This window comes from Babylonia areolata, chromosome 4 (genome assembly GCF_041734735.1).
Source record: "Babylonia areolata isolate BAREFJ2019XMU chromosome 4, ASM4173473v1, whole genome shotgun sequence".
NCBI lineage: Eukaryota > Metazoa > Mollusca > Gastropoda > Neogastropoda > Buccinidae > Babylonia > Babylonia areolata.
In genome coordinates, this window is record NC_134879.1 from 50,098,156 (window position 1) to 50,117,943 (window position 19,788).

Sequence of the window (19,788 nt, forward strand, 5' to 3'; positions counted from 1 at the left end):
TCAAATGTGTGTGTGTGAGAGAGAGAGAGAGAGAACTTGTGTGTGTGTGCATGCAGTGTGTGCATGTGTGACTATGCACAAGTTTTTATATTGATATGCACTTGTATGTATCCTAATTTCTACTGTGTCTGTGTTTGTGTATGATTTTGCAATTTTCCAGTTTTCTAAATTCTAAGTGTGGCTGTTAAAAAGGCTTCTGCTCTTCCTTCTCATTTGAACTTTTTACTTAAAAAAAATTTTTTTTACCAATTTCAACCAGTCAGACAATGATTATTTTTTCATGATTTTACAGGTGTTTGAGAAGTGAGGTTGGAAAGAATTTTTTTTTTTTTTTTTTTTTTAAACAGCATGGAGATATCTCATGAGATCTATCATGACCATGATTTTGTAAAGTACACAATGCATTATTTCTATTATTTTATTTTCTTGATTGTAGTATTGTATGAATTGGAAACATTTATATGGTTTGATCACTGTGGGAGAGAGAAACCCATCTCCTTTGGTACTTGAAACAGTTAATTTCTCTTTGCTACTTCTATTAGTAAAAATGAATTGTGGAAACATTTTGGAACTTTATCTAAAATGTGATGACTTTTTCACCTTTAAATTAAAAAAAAAAATCTTTTTATAACTTTAATAAGTTTTAAATCTCACTGCTGGTGTGTGGATGATAGACTAGCACACACTTCAGTTGTTAAGACTTTCCCCCATACCATCCCAATCTCTCGGTCTCTTTCTTTTGCTGGCAACACTTTGCAAACATGCATAGAAAGTCTGTTTTATTACAAAATCTTGACATGCTGTATATGAAACGTTTGCATTATACTTTGTACACACACCCAATCATGCAAAACTGACATTTTTAAGATTCTATATTAAAAAAGATGTTTATAAACTTGTGAAGGCAGTTCATATAAACAAGATATTGGTTGATATAAAATGGCAGGCATCTAATCTTAATTCGTATCAAGGCTTGGTGATGTGAACAGTACTTAAATATTTTTGCTGAGAGGTCAGTGGGGCTTGAGGAATCTTGATATACCTATTTAAAAAAAGAAACCAAAAAGGCGATAAACTTACTTTAAAAAAGAAAAAGGCACCAGTAACATCTGTTGGTTGTGATCTTTCTATATGGCCTTGGTTGGTCAAGGTCATAAGGTATTCCATTTTATATATTTTGATCTGTGGGTGTGTGTGTTTTCTCCATTTGTTTTACTTCTCTGTCCGAACTGTAATTGTCCTTGCCAGACAACCCCCACCCTTCCCAACCCTCCCATTCTTTATTTCTATAGTTTGTTGATCAATTGTAAATTGCCAATATTGGCATCGCCTGTACTTTCTAAACTCACTGAGAGAGTTTGATTCCACTTGTATTATCTCCCTTAGTTTCAAGTCACATTCTGAACCATGTCAAACTGATGCAAACTAGGCCTACGAGTTTGCTCTGGAGGCCAAATTTCATGGCTTATTCAGAACCAAGACGCATCTGTTAGGCCTGGCATCTTTCTGATTTATGGCCCAGGGCTGGGTGAAGAAAAAAAGGTATGTAATTACTTATTTCTTTTCCATGGTTATATAAAATTTTGTTTCGTTTTGACAAATTTGTTTCTCTCATTCAGGTATCATTTTTACAAACAAGCACAGTAAACCCAGTTTATCACAGAACTTGTCAAACTGTACAAAACAGTTGCCAGATAGTGTAGACGTAAAGAATTAATACAACAGTTTCTTCTTCATTCATGGGCTGCAACTCCCATGTTTACTAATGTACACAAGGGTTTTACATGTATGACCGTTTCTAACCCCACACTGTAGGCAGCCATACTCCATTTTCAGAGGGGTGCATGCTTGGTATGTTCTTGTTCCATGACCCACTGAACACTGACATTGATTATGGGATCTTTCATGGGCATATTTTATCTTCTGCATGCATATACACACGAAGGGGGTTCAGGCACTAGCATGTCAGCACATCTTTTGACATGGGAGAATGGAAAAATCTCCACCCTTTACCCATCAGGTACCGTCACCAGGAATCGAACTCAGGACCCTCAGATTGAAAGTCAAATGAACCACTCAGCTGTTGCGCCTTTCTAATACAACACTGATTTCTTTCACTGATTTTTTTTAATAAACTGTAATATATACTGGTTTTATTAAGGCAACTCATTGGACATAAGATTATATACATGCATGTGTAAAAATCTCAATTTCATCAATTTATATGTACAAAATTGAAAATCATCTTTAACAAGAACAACAAAAAACACACATTTTGTACATTGTGTACACGTATACAAGAGAATAAAAAAGCCTTATTGCATTGATTTCAAGGCAATAGAAAAAAAAAATCCATGGAATGTTTGAATAACAGTACTCAGAGAAAAGCTGTGACATCCAAAATAGTGCATCTTGATATGAATGTTCTGATATGTTGATAAACTTGTTTCTACCATAAAAAAAGAAAAGAAAAAAAAAAGCCATACATCTTCAGCACTAGAAAAATAAAGAAAAACAGCGACACTATATCAAACTATTATTATTTCTGGTTCACCAAATACAAGCAGCACAGTCAAATCACTGAATCATCCCTCAGAAGTGCACACACACACACACACACACACACTAAAAATAATCAAGATTTCACAAAGTAAACACATACTCAAAATCCATGAGCTAAAAACTCCAAGCACCAGGCCTTGTATAAGCAGCCATGTGAACAGCGTAATTCCATGGAATGTTACACACTGATTTATGCATAGAAATAGGTATCAATCCTTTCAGTGCCTAGCTTATGCTCAAGGGATGTATTGGTAATGGAGGGTTTTAATTTTTCTTAAAACTCCAGCATGCAAACTACTGAAAGAAAGCATATATATAACTTACAATTTCTGAAAGGAAAATGAGCATACTATCCAGTTATGACAATATCACAAATTTTAATGATTTTGCAACAGGAAAATTCCTACAATGACAGATAGAGACCTCCATCCAGGGCACTTTTTTGCACACGGGAAAGGGATGGAAATTTCCATCCTTGGGCACTGAAGGGGTTAATGCTCATACTGACAGGATCTGAGGTTACTTTGTTGTTGTTGTTTTCTTTCAATGAACTGATGTTTTCTATCACAATTTAAAATAATCTAAAATTCATTGCAGAAAAAAGTCAGACCCAGATTCACATACAAAAAAAGATGGACAAATCTGGCCAGTTGTTTTTTTATGACCAGCCCTCTCCTTACAGTTATTAAATGAATAAACATGACTATTCATCATCCATTTTAATGTATCCTTACAAAAAAAGGGGAAAATAAGTCACATAAGGACTCCCAGCTGCCACACCTTTCTTCTCTTCCTATTCTGTCAAGGTCTTCACAGTCATCCAGCATTCCAATATCTATGCACCATAGTCAATGTTTGAAAGACTTCCTAATGCTGGTGATTGTTTGCCACAAATGCATACTGTAGGAGCAAACCCCACCCCTCACGTCTCTGTTTACACAATCACGTTCACAATTCAAATGTTCAGAGTAGTTCATTATTCGCTGTGCTGTGGACTACAACATTTACTGGAGAGATCAGTCATAAAATTAGCATAGACGAATATATAAAATCTATGATAAACGTCCGAGCAACAAATGTACATACAATGGTTTATACTATTTAAAAAATGGTGAAGTTTATGCTGTCTCACAACAGTGCAAAGAACAGCAATAACTTTGATGACGATGACAATATTAATGATAATGATGAGTCTTTTTTCTCAATGCATACAAAGTATACAGTTGGAACTTGATGACTACACTGTGACGCAATCTTACAATCAAAGTAGAGAATGATTACAACTACAAATCAATGAGGATGAAGGTGACTCAGCATTACAACTGATGTCAGGAATGAATGAGGTGAGTAACTGATGTTGCCAACAATGACGGCAACAACTTGATAAAGAATACCAAGATGCAAGTTAATAAGTTAACAAAATAATCAGAGATGAATTAAATATAACAAGAGTTAAACTGGTCTATCCCAGGAATTGTGCAATTTAAATTTGATTTGTTTGCACAGGACAGGAATGTCAGACCCCTGCCGGAGTCTGCACTAGTTGGGTCATGGTTAAGTATGTGTAATTAAATATGCAATTTAAATTTGATTTATCTTAACTTGAAATCAATACTGTTTCAGTATTAAGCTACGATAAAAGCATGTTTCTCTCGATATATGCAGCCATCAGAATTCTAAGTAATCATAAAATGACATGTAAAATAATATACCCAGCATAAGAAACATCTTTAAAAATGAAAGAAAGAGCCACACAACAACAAAGGCCAGTTATTTTCATGCTGCTGCTGCCACCTTTTTATTTGTAACATGTTTAAACGCATGTCCATATGCATTATTCTGGTTGATTACAATAAATTTAAACTCAAATACACAATGATTCACAAAGATCAAATAACCTGAATTGTAAATAAATTCGATTATGAACCTATTCAAGATCTTTAAATTCAAAATAATTAAAAAATAACAGTTCACTAACATGATTATACAAGAAAAGCACAACCCTTCTGTTTTGTAACCTGCTTTCAATAACTATCATTTAGGAGGTTTACAGGTTGTTTTTTTTTTTTTTTATTAAAATTGCAATGCATGTAACTGCTGCCATACACTGAGGTACAGTTTATTCATAATATTAGAACATAATCATATACCAATCACATTTTGCTTAAATATATTACTCCACATCAGCGCTTGCACACTTACTTGCAAATTTTCTCCCCCACCCTTTTCATTCATTTCAACAGCATACAAAGAGGAAAAAAAAAAAACCATGGTCTTTACTACAGCATAAATTGTCCATGCCATTCTACTATAAAAGTGTTTATCTGGTGCAACTCTGTTTAATGTGAATGTTATTTTCAGTGGCATATGATATGTATTCAGAAGCAAGGATTTCGACTGCACTATCTGACCTTTACAGATTTTCATTCCTAATCTCATCTCTCTCTCTCTCCCTCTCCCCTTCTCTCTCACACACAATCTAAGAGAATCTTATATCTCTGTCTCCAGGTGCTCTGGTCTCTGTGGTGTTCCATCGCCATTATTTCTGCCCAGATACAGGACATTTGGTGTATATGCAGCTGGACTGTAGGGTTGGTTCAAGCGATTTCTGCTGCCACTCAAATTCTCTCGACTGCCGTCCAGTCGATCATGACTACCTCCAAGCCGATCACGGCTGCCGTGAAACTGGGGTCTGTGAGGCTGGCTGCGAGGCAGATACTGAACATCCTGTTCAGGGGGCTCTTGGGAAGGAATGTAAGAGTCTGCAGGACCATGAGATCTGTAGTCTGGTTCATACCGGGAGTAAGCTGGATAGTGATCACTCTCGTCATATGCTGGCGGCCTTTCCATGGGCAGAGGGGGGCTGTATCGGGGCAGGTTTGGCAGCCGGTGGGAGGGACTCATGCGTGGAGTGGTGGGTGTGTAGTCATAGGGTTCATTGAAGGATGTGTCATGTGACCTGGGCAAACGCTCTCGGCTACCCATGCTGTGCTTGGGTGGTAAGGGTGCTGCCTGGTTCTCATAATCTGGATTTCTGCTGGCACCATAAGGTGAGGGCATTTCTCGTGGAATCGATCCCTGACTTCCTCCAAAGTTTTTGCGTGGAAGAGGTGAAGGTCGGCCACTTGCCGACAGCACAGATCCTTCAGAGGGAACAGGGGACTGCCGGAGCTGTCCCACAGCTGGATGCAGGTAGGTGGGTGTGGCTGAGGGTTTGGGTCGAACAGAAGGTTTAGCAGCTACCTGGGGAGCAGGATTCTGGCGTCCCATGGGTGGAGAAGCTCTCTGTGAGCGTGGTGTCGGTGGTGGGGAAGGAAGGTCTGAGTGGCGAGGAAGAAAGATATGTCCTGCTGGAGACTCGTCCGGAGTAGCTGGCTGGCTGAAGCTGGAAAGGGACTTGCTCTTTGTGGGGCTGGTCTCAACAAACTGGTTATCATAAACATCATCACGGGACCGTGCAAGTCGCCGGGCACCTGGCCCCAACCCTGGCAAAGGAACACCATTGTTGTGGTACAGACGATTCTCTGACCGGGCTCTTGCAGCTGCTTGGGCTTCCTCCTCCTCCTCTCCTTCCTCCTCATCTTCATCAGAATCGAAGCTGTCATCCTCTTCACTGTCTTCCAGTTCTTTTTTGTCAATTTCAGACTCGCTCTCTTCCCTTCTCCTCCTATCTTCACGGCTGTCTTCTTCTTCTTCATCTTCCCTCCTCCTCCTGCCCCTCCTAATGTCTCGTTCTCTCTCCATTGCATATTCTCTTTCTTCCTCACGTTCGCGCCACCGGTTTCTCTCTGCACCTCGTCTATCACCCAAGCTCCGGTCAGCAGCAGGGTATCTTCCGTTCCTCTGGACCTGATTCAGGCTGGCAATACTTCCATTCAGACCGTCAGTTACTCTGGACGCTTTAGTTGCCCCTGAGGACGCCTCAGAGTTGATGTCAATCTCGTTGATTCGGCGTCGAGAGTGCCCTTCAGAGAGCATCGTGAGCGTTGACTTGGACATGCGCATGGAGGAGCGGACCGAGGAGCGCAGAGAAGCGGTGCGTTCAAAGCGTTCCCTCTCACGACGTTTGGACTTGACGCACCACAGGACACCCAGAATAACTGCCACTAAGATGAGAACTCCACCAATGCCGGCACCGATGCCAATGGTCATGGCTCGTACAGACGACTCCAACCAACCAGGGGGAGATAGGTAGGGATCTGCAGCAAATAAGTAACAACAAAAAAAAGGTAAATGACAAAAACCTACTTTAAATTAATCTTTTAAATTTTGCTTTCTTAGGATAATGCATTCACGAGCTTTGTAGTAAATGAGCAGAACCGTCTAAAAAATATTTTCTATAAAAGTCATTTCTGCCATGTTTGAGTGATGACAGTCACACAACACACTCACACATACACAGTTCTGTGGCATTGTTGGCTTTTTTTCAATTATCTTCTTGAGTTCTTCTCATTAATCAAGCAGAGAATATTTTAGGAGGAAGGAAGCTTCTATAATAAAATCTGGGAGAGATGATTTGTGCATGAGAGGGGTGTTCAGAGTGCCTTGTGGAGGGAAGTCAGAGATCTAATAAATGAAGGGTTTGTCCTCAGAGTAAGAATGCATCCATTTGCCTTGGCATCATGCTTAGTTCTGGAACTGCATAAGCGTATGAAAAGAAATTGAACTGCCTTGTCCCTCCTTGCAGCAAAAGAGGGCATCCTTAGCCCTGTGGGTGAGAAGGGAGTGTGTATGGGTCCCTAAGGACCAGCCACCTACTTCTGGAAGGTTATTGGCCGTAGCTACTTTCGTTTTCTCCGCACAGGCGGGTAGTAGTTTGCACAGGACAGAAACTGGACTTCCTGCCCATGTCTGCACTTGTGGGTCATGGTAAAGTGTGTGTAGTTAAAGATCATGTTTTAATACTAACCAAATCAATACATCATTACCTAGTCATCACAATTTCCACCAAAAGAAAGGCAACTTGCTGGACAAAAAACAACAAAAAAACACAGAACTTCTGCTGTTATTGACAACAGAGACCAGAACAGAATGATTGCATTCTCAATCAGATCAAATCAGAGGAAAAGAAAATAGCACACAACACTGTTGTTGCTTTTTTTGCAGACAGTGTGTGTGTGTTGATTTGCTTCATGCAAGTGAAGCCTGTGAGAAATCTGAAAGTAAATCCAAATGCCTGGAAAAAAAAACATTAACTGATCGATATTAGGCACAACATTTGGGCATAGAATAAATCTCATTGAACACATTCTACTAACAGAGTAGGGTAACAGAGTAAGCAAGACAATGTTGTTGTTGTTTTTTTAACATCCAGCCCTCGAAGGATTTTTTTTCTATATGGTAAAGCAAGCAAGCAATAACTCAAAGAGGGGACTGGTGAGGAACGATCTGTCATGATCTACGGGCAATGGGCACAAGTGTGTATTTTTCAAGTTGCAGTTGGTCTAAAACATTAACAAAGAGGTGCTCCAGCTTGAATGTTCATTTTTGCTCAAATTCTAGAAAGTTTCTGTCAATTTGTGGAACAAGCATGATCCCCTCCACCCTCCTACTCCCATCTCTCTCTGCAGTCTCTGAATCTCTCTCCTTCCTCTCCCCAACCCCATCCTTCCATATCTCCCGACTCTTGTTTTCTCAAGTCTATTTCTCTCGACTTGCAAAAACAATAACACATTCATCATGTTTTCTCTGAAAATGTACATGGTCATTCTGCCCACACATTCATATGCACATCACATTGATTGTTTTCATCAATTTTCATCAAGATACATTTCATTTTAGTAACTGTATTGATATTGAATTATTCCTAGTCACCAACAACATCTCCCTAGATAAGCTCCCCATCCCTCCCATATGATGCCTGTTCACTTTCCAATTTTCCCCCTTTTACTGACAGAGTTTATTTATCATTCATTTATATTAGCATCAATATCATCCATAGTATTATTCTTTTCTTTTCTTCTTTTCTTTTCTTTGTAATTACTTTTTTTTCATTTCTATTTCAATTTTTATTTACTTGTTTATTTATCTATTCTTTTTTTTCTTTCTTTTATTGTACTGTATTCTCCCTCAAGGCCTGACTAAGTGCATTGGGTTACACTGGTGGTCAGGCATCTGCTTAACAGATGTGGTGTAGCATATGTGGATTTGTCTGAACGCAGTGATGCATCCTTGAGAAACTGAACTGAACTGAACGTACAGGCTGATGATGTGAATGAGTCAACCAGTCATCCATTTTCAGACGCCAACATTACTATTTGTTTGTATTTTTAATGTTGCAGTATGCTTGAAATGAAATCAAAAGTTAAGCAGGAAAAGAGACTGCATGCACGTGGCTACATGAAAATTGTTTTCATTTCAAAATCAATGTGCTTGAGCATACAGACATGTACATATAGGTTTCCATTTCACAATCAATGTGCTCAAGCATACAGGCATGTATATAAAACAAACATTCAAATAATGTAATCACCAACCTTTTTCACAGATGAAAGGGTACAGCAAATTCCAGCAGTCCTCCTCATACACAATATAAGAGTACTCAAGGGCACTGCAGCGGCTGGATCCCACTTCAGACATGACCCACACTCTTTCCTCAGGGTTGTTGGTGTTTCGCATCAGTCGCAAGAGGTAATTGTAGAAGCCCTCTCTGCCTCGAGCCTCTCCAAGGAACGCCCCAATTTCCTGAACACAGAACGATTTAGCACTGATTCATTTGTTCCCCCTTCTTCTTCGTTCATGGGCTGCAACTCTCCACAATCAAGACCAAATAAAATTGTAACAGTTCTGAGTAGATTTATCAAAAACTGACACATCAATGTTCAGCGATGAAGCATATCTGTGATAAATCACCGATCTCAGAAATGACAATCCTCTTCCTGAACATGTGGACCACAAACTCTTTTCAGACACTTACCCTGCAGAAGTCTCGGGCCTGGTAGTAGGGGAGAGCACCCCCCATGAAGCGATAACACCGCTCATTATCCACCTTCCAACCTGGGGGACACTTGCCTGCAAATAATCACCACATTTTCTAAGGTACTTCCAGTTTTCCATTAGACTGACAGCAGCAACACTCATTTACACATCAGCTGGATGAAAACTGAAGAGACAGGAGAACTGAAGGAATGAAAATTTCTAACACAATTACAATTTTTTCAAATAACAAAAATAACACATATTACTGAAAAGTGGAGGAATGGAATATGTGCATGTGGAGAGCTGAAAATATGTGTCATCTCTGGAGCTGATCATTCAAGGTAAGGTAAAATATCGGGAGATGTAAGTATTTCGGTATCAGCATTTTGAAAACCAGAACAAACGCCGAGTAAGGCATGGACAAAAAGGAAGCAGTCACAGACAGCACTGTGTCAGACACAAGATACAACAACTTAATTGTCTATAAACTTGCAGAAATTTGTCTTTTGCCTCAAACACACGTAACATTAAACATATGAAATGCAATCATTTCTGTAACATATCTGCTGATGAAAAAATATGTCACATTAACTTAATCAACAGCATCAAAGTTGGCTAGGTAAGAAAATCACAAGTCGTTAATACTAAAATGAAAAAGAAAAAAAAAAAAAAAATGCAAAGTCATTTCTTGCAACACATTAACTCATCCGCTTACATACGTACCCACTTATCATCCCTCCTCCTCTTTCCCACACACACAGGCAACAACAGCACGCCAGCCATGCCCCATACAGACATGTGCACAAGCTCAGTCCCAGAAGACACACAGAAGGCGTACCTTCATCCACCACAGTCCTGTTGTCCAGCTTGGGTTGCCAGAAGTCCACAGCCACCATCTGCTTGTCGTCCAGCTCATCCCAGATCTTACCGTTGATGTACGAGCGAAGCTCAGAACCCCACCAGTTATCTTTGGCACTGATGGATCTATCTGTTGTGCTGTCAAACAAAGTGAAGAAAATGTAAGTCCTCACAAATTGTTCATCAAACCATTATGATTTAAATGAAAAATAAATTAATACATTGGCAAATAAACGTAAAAAATGAGTAATAATTACATCAATTAAATGACGATATACAGATGATTCAGTAAATATAAGAAAAATTATCAATGATTCAAATACAAAAAATGTCTCAAAGGTTAAAACTGGACTGCAAGTAAAAAAGACACACACAAAAAAGCACAAAACAATATAAAAAAAAGATATTTTGTTTATAAATATCAGCAAAATAGTTTGTTCACTTTGCATTTTTTATAATCAAAAGAACAATGAATATATTGAGACTGTCTTGGAATCCAAATGTCAAATAAAATAAAACAAGTAAAAGTTATAACTCAACAGATTCTAAAAAGCAGTGGCATAAACTCACTCGACTTTCGGGTACGTCTCCATTTCAAAGTCGTTGTCTTCGTTGACAATGTAGTTGTTCTCAAAGAAAGGTCGTCCTCGCCCGATTTTGATAGTGCTTTCCAGAAGGGCCGTGGCGTTGTTTCGCAGGAAGCCTGACCGCGTGAACTCCTGCTGCGCCTTCTGGTTGTTGCTGTTGTAAGTAGCGAGGATGTAGTTGCCTGTGTTGTTGTCCAGGTAGTTGTAGGTGTAGTTGACCACCACGTCTTGGATGTGGACCACGTCCCGCCAGTCTCCCGCCGTGTTGTTGAAGATGTAGTTCTGTGAACAGGAGAAAACACTCAGGGTAAACCAGTCTCCCCCAGTGTTGTTAAAGATGTAGTTTTGTGAACAGGAGAAAACACTCAGGTTTAACTTGTCTCCTGTTAAAGATGTAGTTTTGTGAACAGGAGAAAACACTCAGGTTTAACTTGTCTCCTGTTAAAGATGCAGTTTTGTGAACAGGAGAAAACACTCAGGTTTAACTTGTCTCCTGTTAAAGATGTAGTTTTGTGAACAGGAGAAAACACTCAGGTTTAACTTGTCTCCTGTTAAAGATGTAGTTTTGTGAACAGGAGAAAACACTCAGGTTTAACTTGTCTCCTGTTAAAGATGTAGTTTTGTGAACAGGAGAAAACACTCAGGTTTAACTTGTCTCCTGTTAAAGATGTAGTTTTGTGAACAGGAGAAAACACTCAGGTTTAACTTGTCTCCTGTTAAAGATGTAGTTTTGTGAACAGGAGAAAACACTCAGGTTTAACTAGTCTCCTGTTACAGATATAGTTCTGTGAACAGGAGAGACCACTAACGTTTAACTAGTCTCCTGTTAAAGATGTAGTTTTGTGAACAGGAGAAAACACTCAGGTTTAACTAGTCTCCTGTTACAGATATAGTTCTGTGAACAGGAGAAAACACTAACGTTTAACTAGTCTCCTGTTACAGATATAGTTCTGTGAACAGGAGAGACCACTAACGTTTAACTAGTCTCCTGTTAAAGATGTAGTTCTGTGAACAGGAGAAAACACTCAGGCTTAACTAGTCTCCTGGTAAAGATATAGTTCTGTGAACAGGAGAAAACACACATGGTTAACTAGTCTCCTGTTACAGATGTAGTTCTGTGAACAGGAGAAAACACTCAGGGCTAACTAGTCTCCTGTTACAGATGAAGTTCTGTGAACAGGAGAAAACACTCAGGGCTAACTAGTCTCCTGTTACAGATGTAGTTCTGTGAACAGGAGAAAACACTCAGGGCTAACTAGTCTCCTGTTACAGATGTAGTTCTGTGAACAGGAGAAAACACTAACGTTTAACTAGTCTCCTGTTAAAGATGCAGTTTTGTGAACAGGAGGAACCACTCAAGGTTAACTAGTCTCCTGTTAAAGATGTAGTTCTGTGAACAGGAGGAACCACTCAAGGTTAACTAGTCTCCTGTTAAAGATGTAGTTCTGTGAACAGGAGAAACCACTCAAGGTTAACTAGTCTCCTGTTAAAGATGTAGTTCTGTGAACAGGAGAAACCACTCAAGGTTAACTAGTCTCCTGTTAAAGATGCAGTTTTGTGAACAAGAGAAACCACTCAAGGTTAACTAGTCTCCTGTTAAAGATGTAGTTCTGTGAACAGGAGAAACCACTCAAGGTTAACTAGTCTCCTGTTAAAGATGTAGTTTTGTGAACAGGAGAAACCACTCAAGGTTAACTAGTCTCCTGTTAAAGATGTAGTTCTGTGAACAGGAGAAAACACTCCAGGTTAACTAGTCCCCTGTTAAAGATGTAGTTCTGTGAACAGGAGAAACCACTCAAGGTTAACTAGTCTCCTGGTAAAGATATAGTTCTGTGAACAGGAGAAAAAAACACTAGTCTCCCGCAGTGTTGTTGAAGATGTAGTTGTGTGAACAGAAGAAAACACTTAGGGTTAACTGTTGTGATTCCCTTCAAAAGCGAAGTATGGCTGCCTGGTATAATCTTCAAATCACTTGAAAAAAAAAATAAAGAGACCAATCAAGTAATTTTGTAATTAAATATTGAATGATTAAAAAATAGTAAAGAAAGAAAGCCACACACACAAAAAACCCAGTGAACTTTTTCTGGTCATCTTTACTAAATCAACAGCAACAAAAAAGAGGTAATTTGATCAATCTGTTGTTTTTTTCCAGCTTGTTTCATTTTTGTTTCCCACCGCTGTCAGCACTCCCATATTATATATAGAAACAGCAGTAGCACCCACCTGGAAAATGTACAACCGCTGATAATAATGGCCAGTGATGTTGAGGGCCTCTCCGTTGGTGCCAAAGCTGAAGACGTTGTTGGTGATGTTGCCGCGCAGGGCTGTGGCAATGGTCTTGGTGTGCAACGACAGGTACATCCCTCCTTTGTTCCGGGACACAAAGTTGCTCGCAAAACGGAACAGCAAGGTTCCCTGAAAAGTGAAAACATTTGTCTTCTGCTGATCCAAAAAGTCATTTTCTTCCGCCTCAATTCTGTCAGACCCTACATCTCAAGCTAATCCTCCAATCTGCTCCAGTGTGTCATGTGAATGTTGCAATAAATGTTACAAAAGGTTAAGGTTCCACAGCCTTTTAAGGCCATTAGGCCAGTGAAATCATATCCACCATGTCAAGGAAGGTCCCAATTCTCCCCTTCCACCTTTTCAACCTTCACTTACTGAAGTCAGGTACCCATTCACACCTGAGTGGAGTGAGGTAAAGTGCCTTTCCAAAGGACAAAATATCACGCTGAAAAGGGGCCTTGAACCTAGATCACTGGATCAGAAGTCCAACACCTAGCCAAATATTTGGCTGCAGCACCTTGTTTTAACAAGTGACAAATCTAAAAACTCACACCAACAATGCACAGACAAAGCACACCTGCAGAGAAATGTCAATGGTTGGTGGTGAGGTAAGGTTCAGGATGGCCACTCCATTGTCCTCCATCCAACAATGGTCAACGAAAAACGATGGGTTGACTTCGCCTACGTTTTTGTACTGCAAGGCACCATCCTGGTTCCTGGTGGAGATGGACTTGGACAAAGTGTGCTTGTAGTTGCTATCTGAAATTCACACACACACACACACACACACACACACACATATATATACACACACACACACACACACACACACATAGTGGAGTGTTGGCCTAGTAGTACCATGCCCTAGGATGTGAGAGAATGTGTGGGTATGGGATTAAATCCCACACTGGGCAGTATGTTCTCTCCCTTCACGAGACTTTGGTGGTCTGCGTGCAAGTCATTCAGATCAGACAATAAACTGAGACCCCATGTTCACTTAGTGCAGTAACAGAACCCACAGCAACAACAAAAGGGTTGTTCAAGGTAAAATTCCTGCAAAAAAACATGATTTGATAGTAAAGACAAGACTTGCAGATGAGGAGAAAAAAAAGTGTGGCGCTGTGACGTAGCACTCTTCCTGGGAAGAGCAGCCCGAGTAGAGGAGAAATCTGTTGTGACAAGAAAATTATACATTTTTTCTATTTTATGAACCTGGCCAGCATGCTGATTACAGAACAGAAATGTTTATCAACATGTAATGGCGGAAGCAGTCAATGTCAGACTTACTTTGTGGCTTTGGGATTGAGGAGATTGTAAAATATGTTTTGTACCCTTAAGTTGGTCACAAAAGGAAATTTTCTATCTAAAATTACATTTAAATATGATAGTTTTATAAATCTAGGTGAGTTTAATATTTTGAGCACTTTTTTTTGGTTTTATACATTCTACTGATTTAGGTGAGTTTGATATTTTGAGCACTTTTATTTTTTGTTTCCACACCTTGCCAGTACATATGAGACTATATGTAATCTGAGTCTTTAACTCTGCATGCTAAAATCAAGATATGAATGAAAAAAAAACAACACTTGAAATGTCCATTCTCAATTAATAAATCCTTTCATAATAACTTTCAGGGAATGGTAACTATTTCATCTAATTTTATTTGTTTCAAATAAAACCACACTACATCTCTAAATCTTCATAATCAGCTAAGTATTACAACTTTACAAATTTAGACAAACAGTAATGGAGACAAATAAAAAAAACAACAACAACAGAAATTACCTGGATAGGTTAGCCCCGTCAAAGGAATGTGAACAACCTCAGCAATGAATCCATATGTCCCATGGCTGACTGAGGCATGAAGATGAATCGTCAGTGTGTCGCCACTACTCTTATAGAGGTGTCCTAGACTGTCACTGCTTGTGTTGGCCATAAGCTCAGCCATCATTGACGAATGGTTGATTTCCCAGCCATCAAATATTTCAACAACATTGAGTGAAAAGTCTTCGTGGAACATGTTCATCTGCAGGAATCGCAGACCAATGCGGCTGTGAGGGTTACTACCACGGATGATCTTGACACAGTTCCTCACAGTCGGTCCATACTTGTAGTACAGAATCATTCTTGTGTCAAGCACAATTTCTTTTTCCATACGACACATCTCCACCAATCCAAAAACATAATATGGAATTGTACTTGGACCAAGTAACAGGAATGATGAGTCTCTTTCACTGGATTCTCCATTCAGGACAAGGAAATTGAATCCAAAGCCCAAATTGTTGGAGACATTCAGATGGGTCATGTCCAAGATGCTGCGTGGAGCAATGACATCAAAGCCATTCTCAGCACACTTAGTGATGTTGAGGTGCTGAAAGCGTGGAGAGACATAGGTGGTCTGAACAGCTCCTATTTTCTCTCCATGCAGCATGCCAGCACCCTCTATGTCCACGTACTCCAGAACAGATTCCTGTCTGCCGATGTCATCCTCAAGTGGCTGTTCCTGATAGGACTGGGAAGCAAACCTAACGTTCCCCCAGTACTTCTGCCCAGCTTCCAGGTTTCTTTCCCCACACGTAATGAAGGTATAGTTGGCTGCTTGAATACACTGCTGCATGTTGTAGTTATATCTTGTGATGCACTGTCGCAAATCTGTCTCGTCACCACGACAGAAGTATGACTCGAACCAGAACTCTTTCAAGAAGTACTGGGGCTCCTTGTAGATGTAGAAGTCATAGAGATGGGTGAACCTGACCCTGACATTGATTATTTCCTTGCCAAGCTGACGGCAAACAACCTCTGCCGATTTTTCATTGAACTGACTGTCACACATCATGTTCCATGTCTTGGTGGAAGTGTTGAAAAGTTCCAGGAACCCAGCGTCTTGAAACAGTGAGCCATCCCCCATCAGTCTGACTGTGGCAGTTGCAGCTCGTTTCTTTCTCTGAGGGATACCAGGACCAGTTGTTGACTGCACCGGCCTAAGCTTTATACGGTTATACTCCCGCCCCTTTGCAACCAGTCGACCCAAAACTAAGATTCCCACATTGGGAAGGAACTGGAGTTCAGTGCCAGCAGATATTGTGAGTGTTGCTTCCGGCATAATGGTCAGATCTCTTTCAACAATATATGGAGTGGCCTTGTAGGCCAGAATTTCATCCTCCAAAACTCGTCCTCCCAGACGATCAGTGTCAAGAGGTGGTTTCACCGGGTCCCCTGAAGAAAGATCAGAATTAATATCTGCACTTGTCAGGTACGGAAAGAAATCTGCTATGGCGTAGTTGTTCCAGTCATCAAAGTCAAAGATCCTCTCCATAATACCACTGTAGTCAGTCCTCCCCCAGTAGTTCTCTCTCACGTTCACAGGATTTCCCAGGGACAGAGCGGTGACTCCAGCTATTAGTTCATAGTCCAGATCTGGATTGCTGAAAAGGTTTCTGTTGGCTGTCATGTTCTGTACACCTTTAAAAGCCACAGCAAACGTTTTAGGAGTGTTTGCATAACCAGGAGGATCCAGCCCCTCGTACCTGTTGTTTTGTATGGTGTTGTTCTCCATGATCCCTTGGACCGGTGCGGAGTACTCTGAGTGACTGAGGATATTGATGTCCAGCATGTGGCGTCCCACGTTGTTGGACATTTTGTTGTTGACCAAGCTCATGTTCTTTTCCATGCCTAACACACTGACCAGACCCAGGCGACACAAGTTGTTGTCAAAACGATTGTCCTCGATTTGCACATCGGCGTAGTAGCCCTTGATAGTGAAAGCAAAGTCCCAGTTATTCTTGAAAATACACTCCTTGACAGTCACCTTGTGCTTCATCCTCTCATTGAAATCGTTCACCCTGGGGACTTCAATTTCCACGCCACCATGCTCAGTGTTTTCAAAGGTTGTGAGATCACCAATGTACCAGTGCCAGACGTTGTTGGCAAAATCTACATGGTTATGCTCTGCTAAAATCCCAGCTTTGTTGCCCAGGAATTTACACAATGAGATGTTGTAGCGAATGGTGGCAACTCTTTCAGGAACAGTCATGTCTTCATAAGTAGGGATGTAGTCATCAGTGAACTTGGTGACACTGGGCATGTGTATGGCTTCCTTCTTGCTGTGATGGACATGGACTTGTAAGAACGTGATCGATTCCAGACGGAAGCGATGGAAGACTTCCAACCTCTTGTTGGTAGGGCTGTTGTAGTGCTTGGTCTGTATGCCTTGTCCATTATGCAAAAAAGTGCTGTTGTAGATTGTGGTATTCAGCACCAGAGCATCTGTGCTTGCTTGCTCTGCAAAAACCATTAGTTAATTCTTAATACAATATGTCATTCATGAAGTCAGTAGAAAGTTTAAGTGACACAGTGTATGACACCAAAATAAAACATTACCAAACATAAAAGTAAATACTGGAAAGACTCAAATACTTATGAATATTATAATTTACTGTTCATAAGCCCTTTTACCGCATATGCCACACCTGTCAAATCATAAAATTATAAGTTTAAGAAATCAGTTTAAGCCACAGAACTGCATACCTTAATTCAGTTTGCACTTCTGTCTGCCTAAATCTGTGCAGAATGCCTGAACTGAAACTGAAATCTAACATCCTGGGATCCAAAGGACAAGAAATGTATAGACATTTACAAACTTTTGTTTTTGGTCAAATCATTTCCAGATAGCAACAAAGACTGTGATATAAAACTGCTCCTTTCTAATGTGTAAACCCGTTGAACACGAAATAAAGCTGTATCTTTCTTACGGATAAACCTCATGATCATGAAATACACCTATTCCTTTCTAATAATGGACAAACCTCAAGATCATGATAGAAACTATTTTCTTTCTAGTAATGGACAAATTTTATTAAATAAATATATTCCTTCCTGAAAATGGACAAACCCCATGATCATGAAAAAAACCTATTCCTTTCTGATAATGGGCAAACCTTATGATCATGAAGTAAACCTATTCCTTTCTGATAATGGGCAAACCTTATGATCATAGTAAACCTATACCTTTCTGATAATGGGCAAACCTATGAAGTAAACCTATTCCTTTCTGGTAACCGACAAATCTGATCATGAAATAAACCTATTCCTTTCTAGTAATAGACAAATCTGATCATAAAATAAACCTATTCCTTTCTCTTCTGGTAATGGACAAACCTCATGATCATGAAATAAACCTATTCCTTTCTGGTAATGAACAAACCTCATGATCATGAAATAAACCTATTCCTTTCTGGTAATAGACGTCATGATCATGAAATAAACCTTTTCCTTGCTGATAATGGACAAATTTGATCATAAAATAAACTTTTTCCTTTCTGGTAATGGACAAATCTCATGATCATGAAATAAACCTATTCCGTTCTGGTAATGAACAAACCTCATGATCATGAAATAAACCTATTCCTTTCTGGTTATAGACAAACGTCATGATCATGAAATAAACCTATTCCTTTCTGGTAATAGACGTCATGATCATGAAATAAACCTTTTCCTTGCTGATAATGGACAAATTTGATCATAAAATAAACTTTTTCCTTTCTGGTAATGGACAAATCTCATGATCATGAAATAAACCTATTCCGTTCTGGTAATGAACAAACCTCATGATCATGAAATAAACCTATTCCTTTCTGGTTATAGACAAACGTCATGATCATGAAATAAACCTTTTCCTTGCTGATAATAGAGGAATTTGATCATAAAATAAACTTTTTCCTTTCTGGTCATGGACAAATGTCATGATCATGAAATAAACCTATTTCTTTCTGGTAATGGACAAACCTCATGATCATAAAATAAACCTATTTCTTTCTAGTAATGAACAAACCTCATGATCATAAAATAAACCTTTTCCTTTCTGATAATGGACAAATTTGATCATAAAATAAACTTTTTCCTTTCTGGTAATGGACAAATCTCATGATCATGAAATAAACCTATTTCTTTCTGGTAATGGACAAACCTCATGATCATAAAATAAACCTATTCCTTTCTAGTAATGAACAAACCTCATGATCATAAAATAAACCTTTTCCTTTCTGATAATGGACAAATTTGATCATAAAATAAACTTTTTCCTTTCTGGTAATGGACAAGTCTCATGATCATAAAATAAGCCTATTCCTTTCTGGTAATGGACAAACCTCATGATCATGAAATAAACCTATTTCTTTCAAGTAAAGGACAAACTTCTCACGTGACAGGACGGCAAAGGCCAGACGACCAGAGCGTATCCCTCTGACTCTAAGTTGGATAGTGATTGTTCTTGTTGTTGACATGATGGGAAAGTCCACCAGGTCTTGTGGAACGTGCCAGCGTTTGGTGCTGGGGCCGATACTAGTTTTGGGTGCATCAAATATGGTCACTTCTTCAATCTCCCGTACAGGAAAAAAATCCAGGATCTATGAAAAGCAACATAAGGAAGAACACCAAAGTTTAACATATAACAGTGAGCATATCTACCATAAACTAAACTTTACCATTACAAAGTGCGTGAGGCATCTCTCAAATGCACCTAACTCAATTCCAAGCTGACTTTCTAACAGGAAAGAGTAAAGAGGAGGGGTCAAACTAT

At 39.5% G+C, this 19,788-nt stretch overlaps 1 protein-coding gene across 1 annotated transcript in view; it reads right to left on the bottom strand.

The window, feature by feature from the left end:
• Positions 1-2,108: 2,108 nt before the first annotated feature.
• Positions 2,109-19,788, bottom strand: part of LOC143281271 (protein bark beetle-like) — a 39,418-nt gene continuing 21,738 nt past the window's right edge. Inside the window, exons 14-22 of the mRNA XM_076586392.1 lie at positions 19,411-19,615; positions 14,997-17,492; positions 13,789-13,970; positions 13,149-13,340; positions 10,909-11,207; positions 10,319-10,476; positions 9,479-9,573; positions 9,039-9,246; positions 2,109-6,761 (exon numbers count right to left, since the gene is read on the bottom strand). Coding sequence (XP_076442507.1) covers positions 5,053-6,761; positions 9,039-9,246; positions 9,479-9,573; positions 10,319-10,476; positions 10,909-11,207; positions 13,149-13,340; positions 13,789-13,970; positions 14,997-17,492; positions 19,411-19,615 — 5,544 coding nt within the window. The 3' untranslated portion in view covers positions 2,109-5,052. The remainder of the gene's footprint in view (positions 6,762-9,038; positions 9,247-9,478; positions 9,574-10,318; positions 10,477-10,908; positions 11,208-13,148; positions 13,341-13,788; positions 13,971-14,996; positions 17,493-19,410; positions 19,616-19,788) is intronic.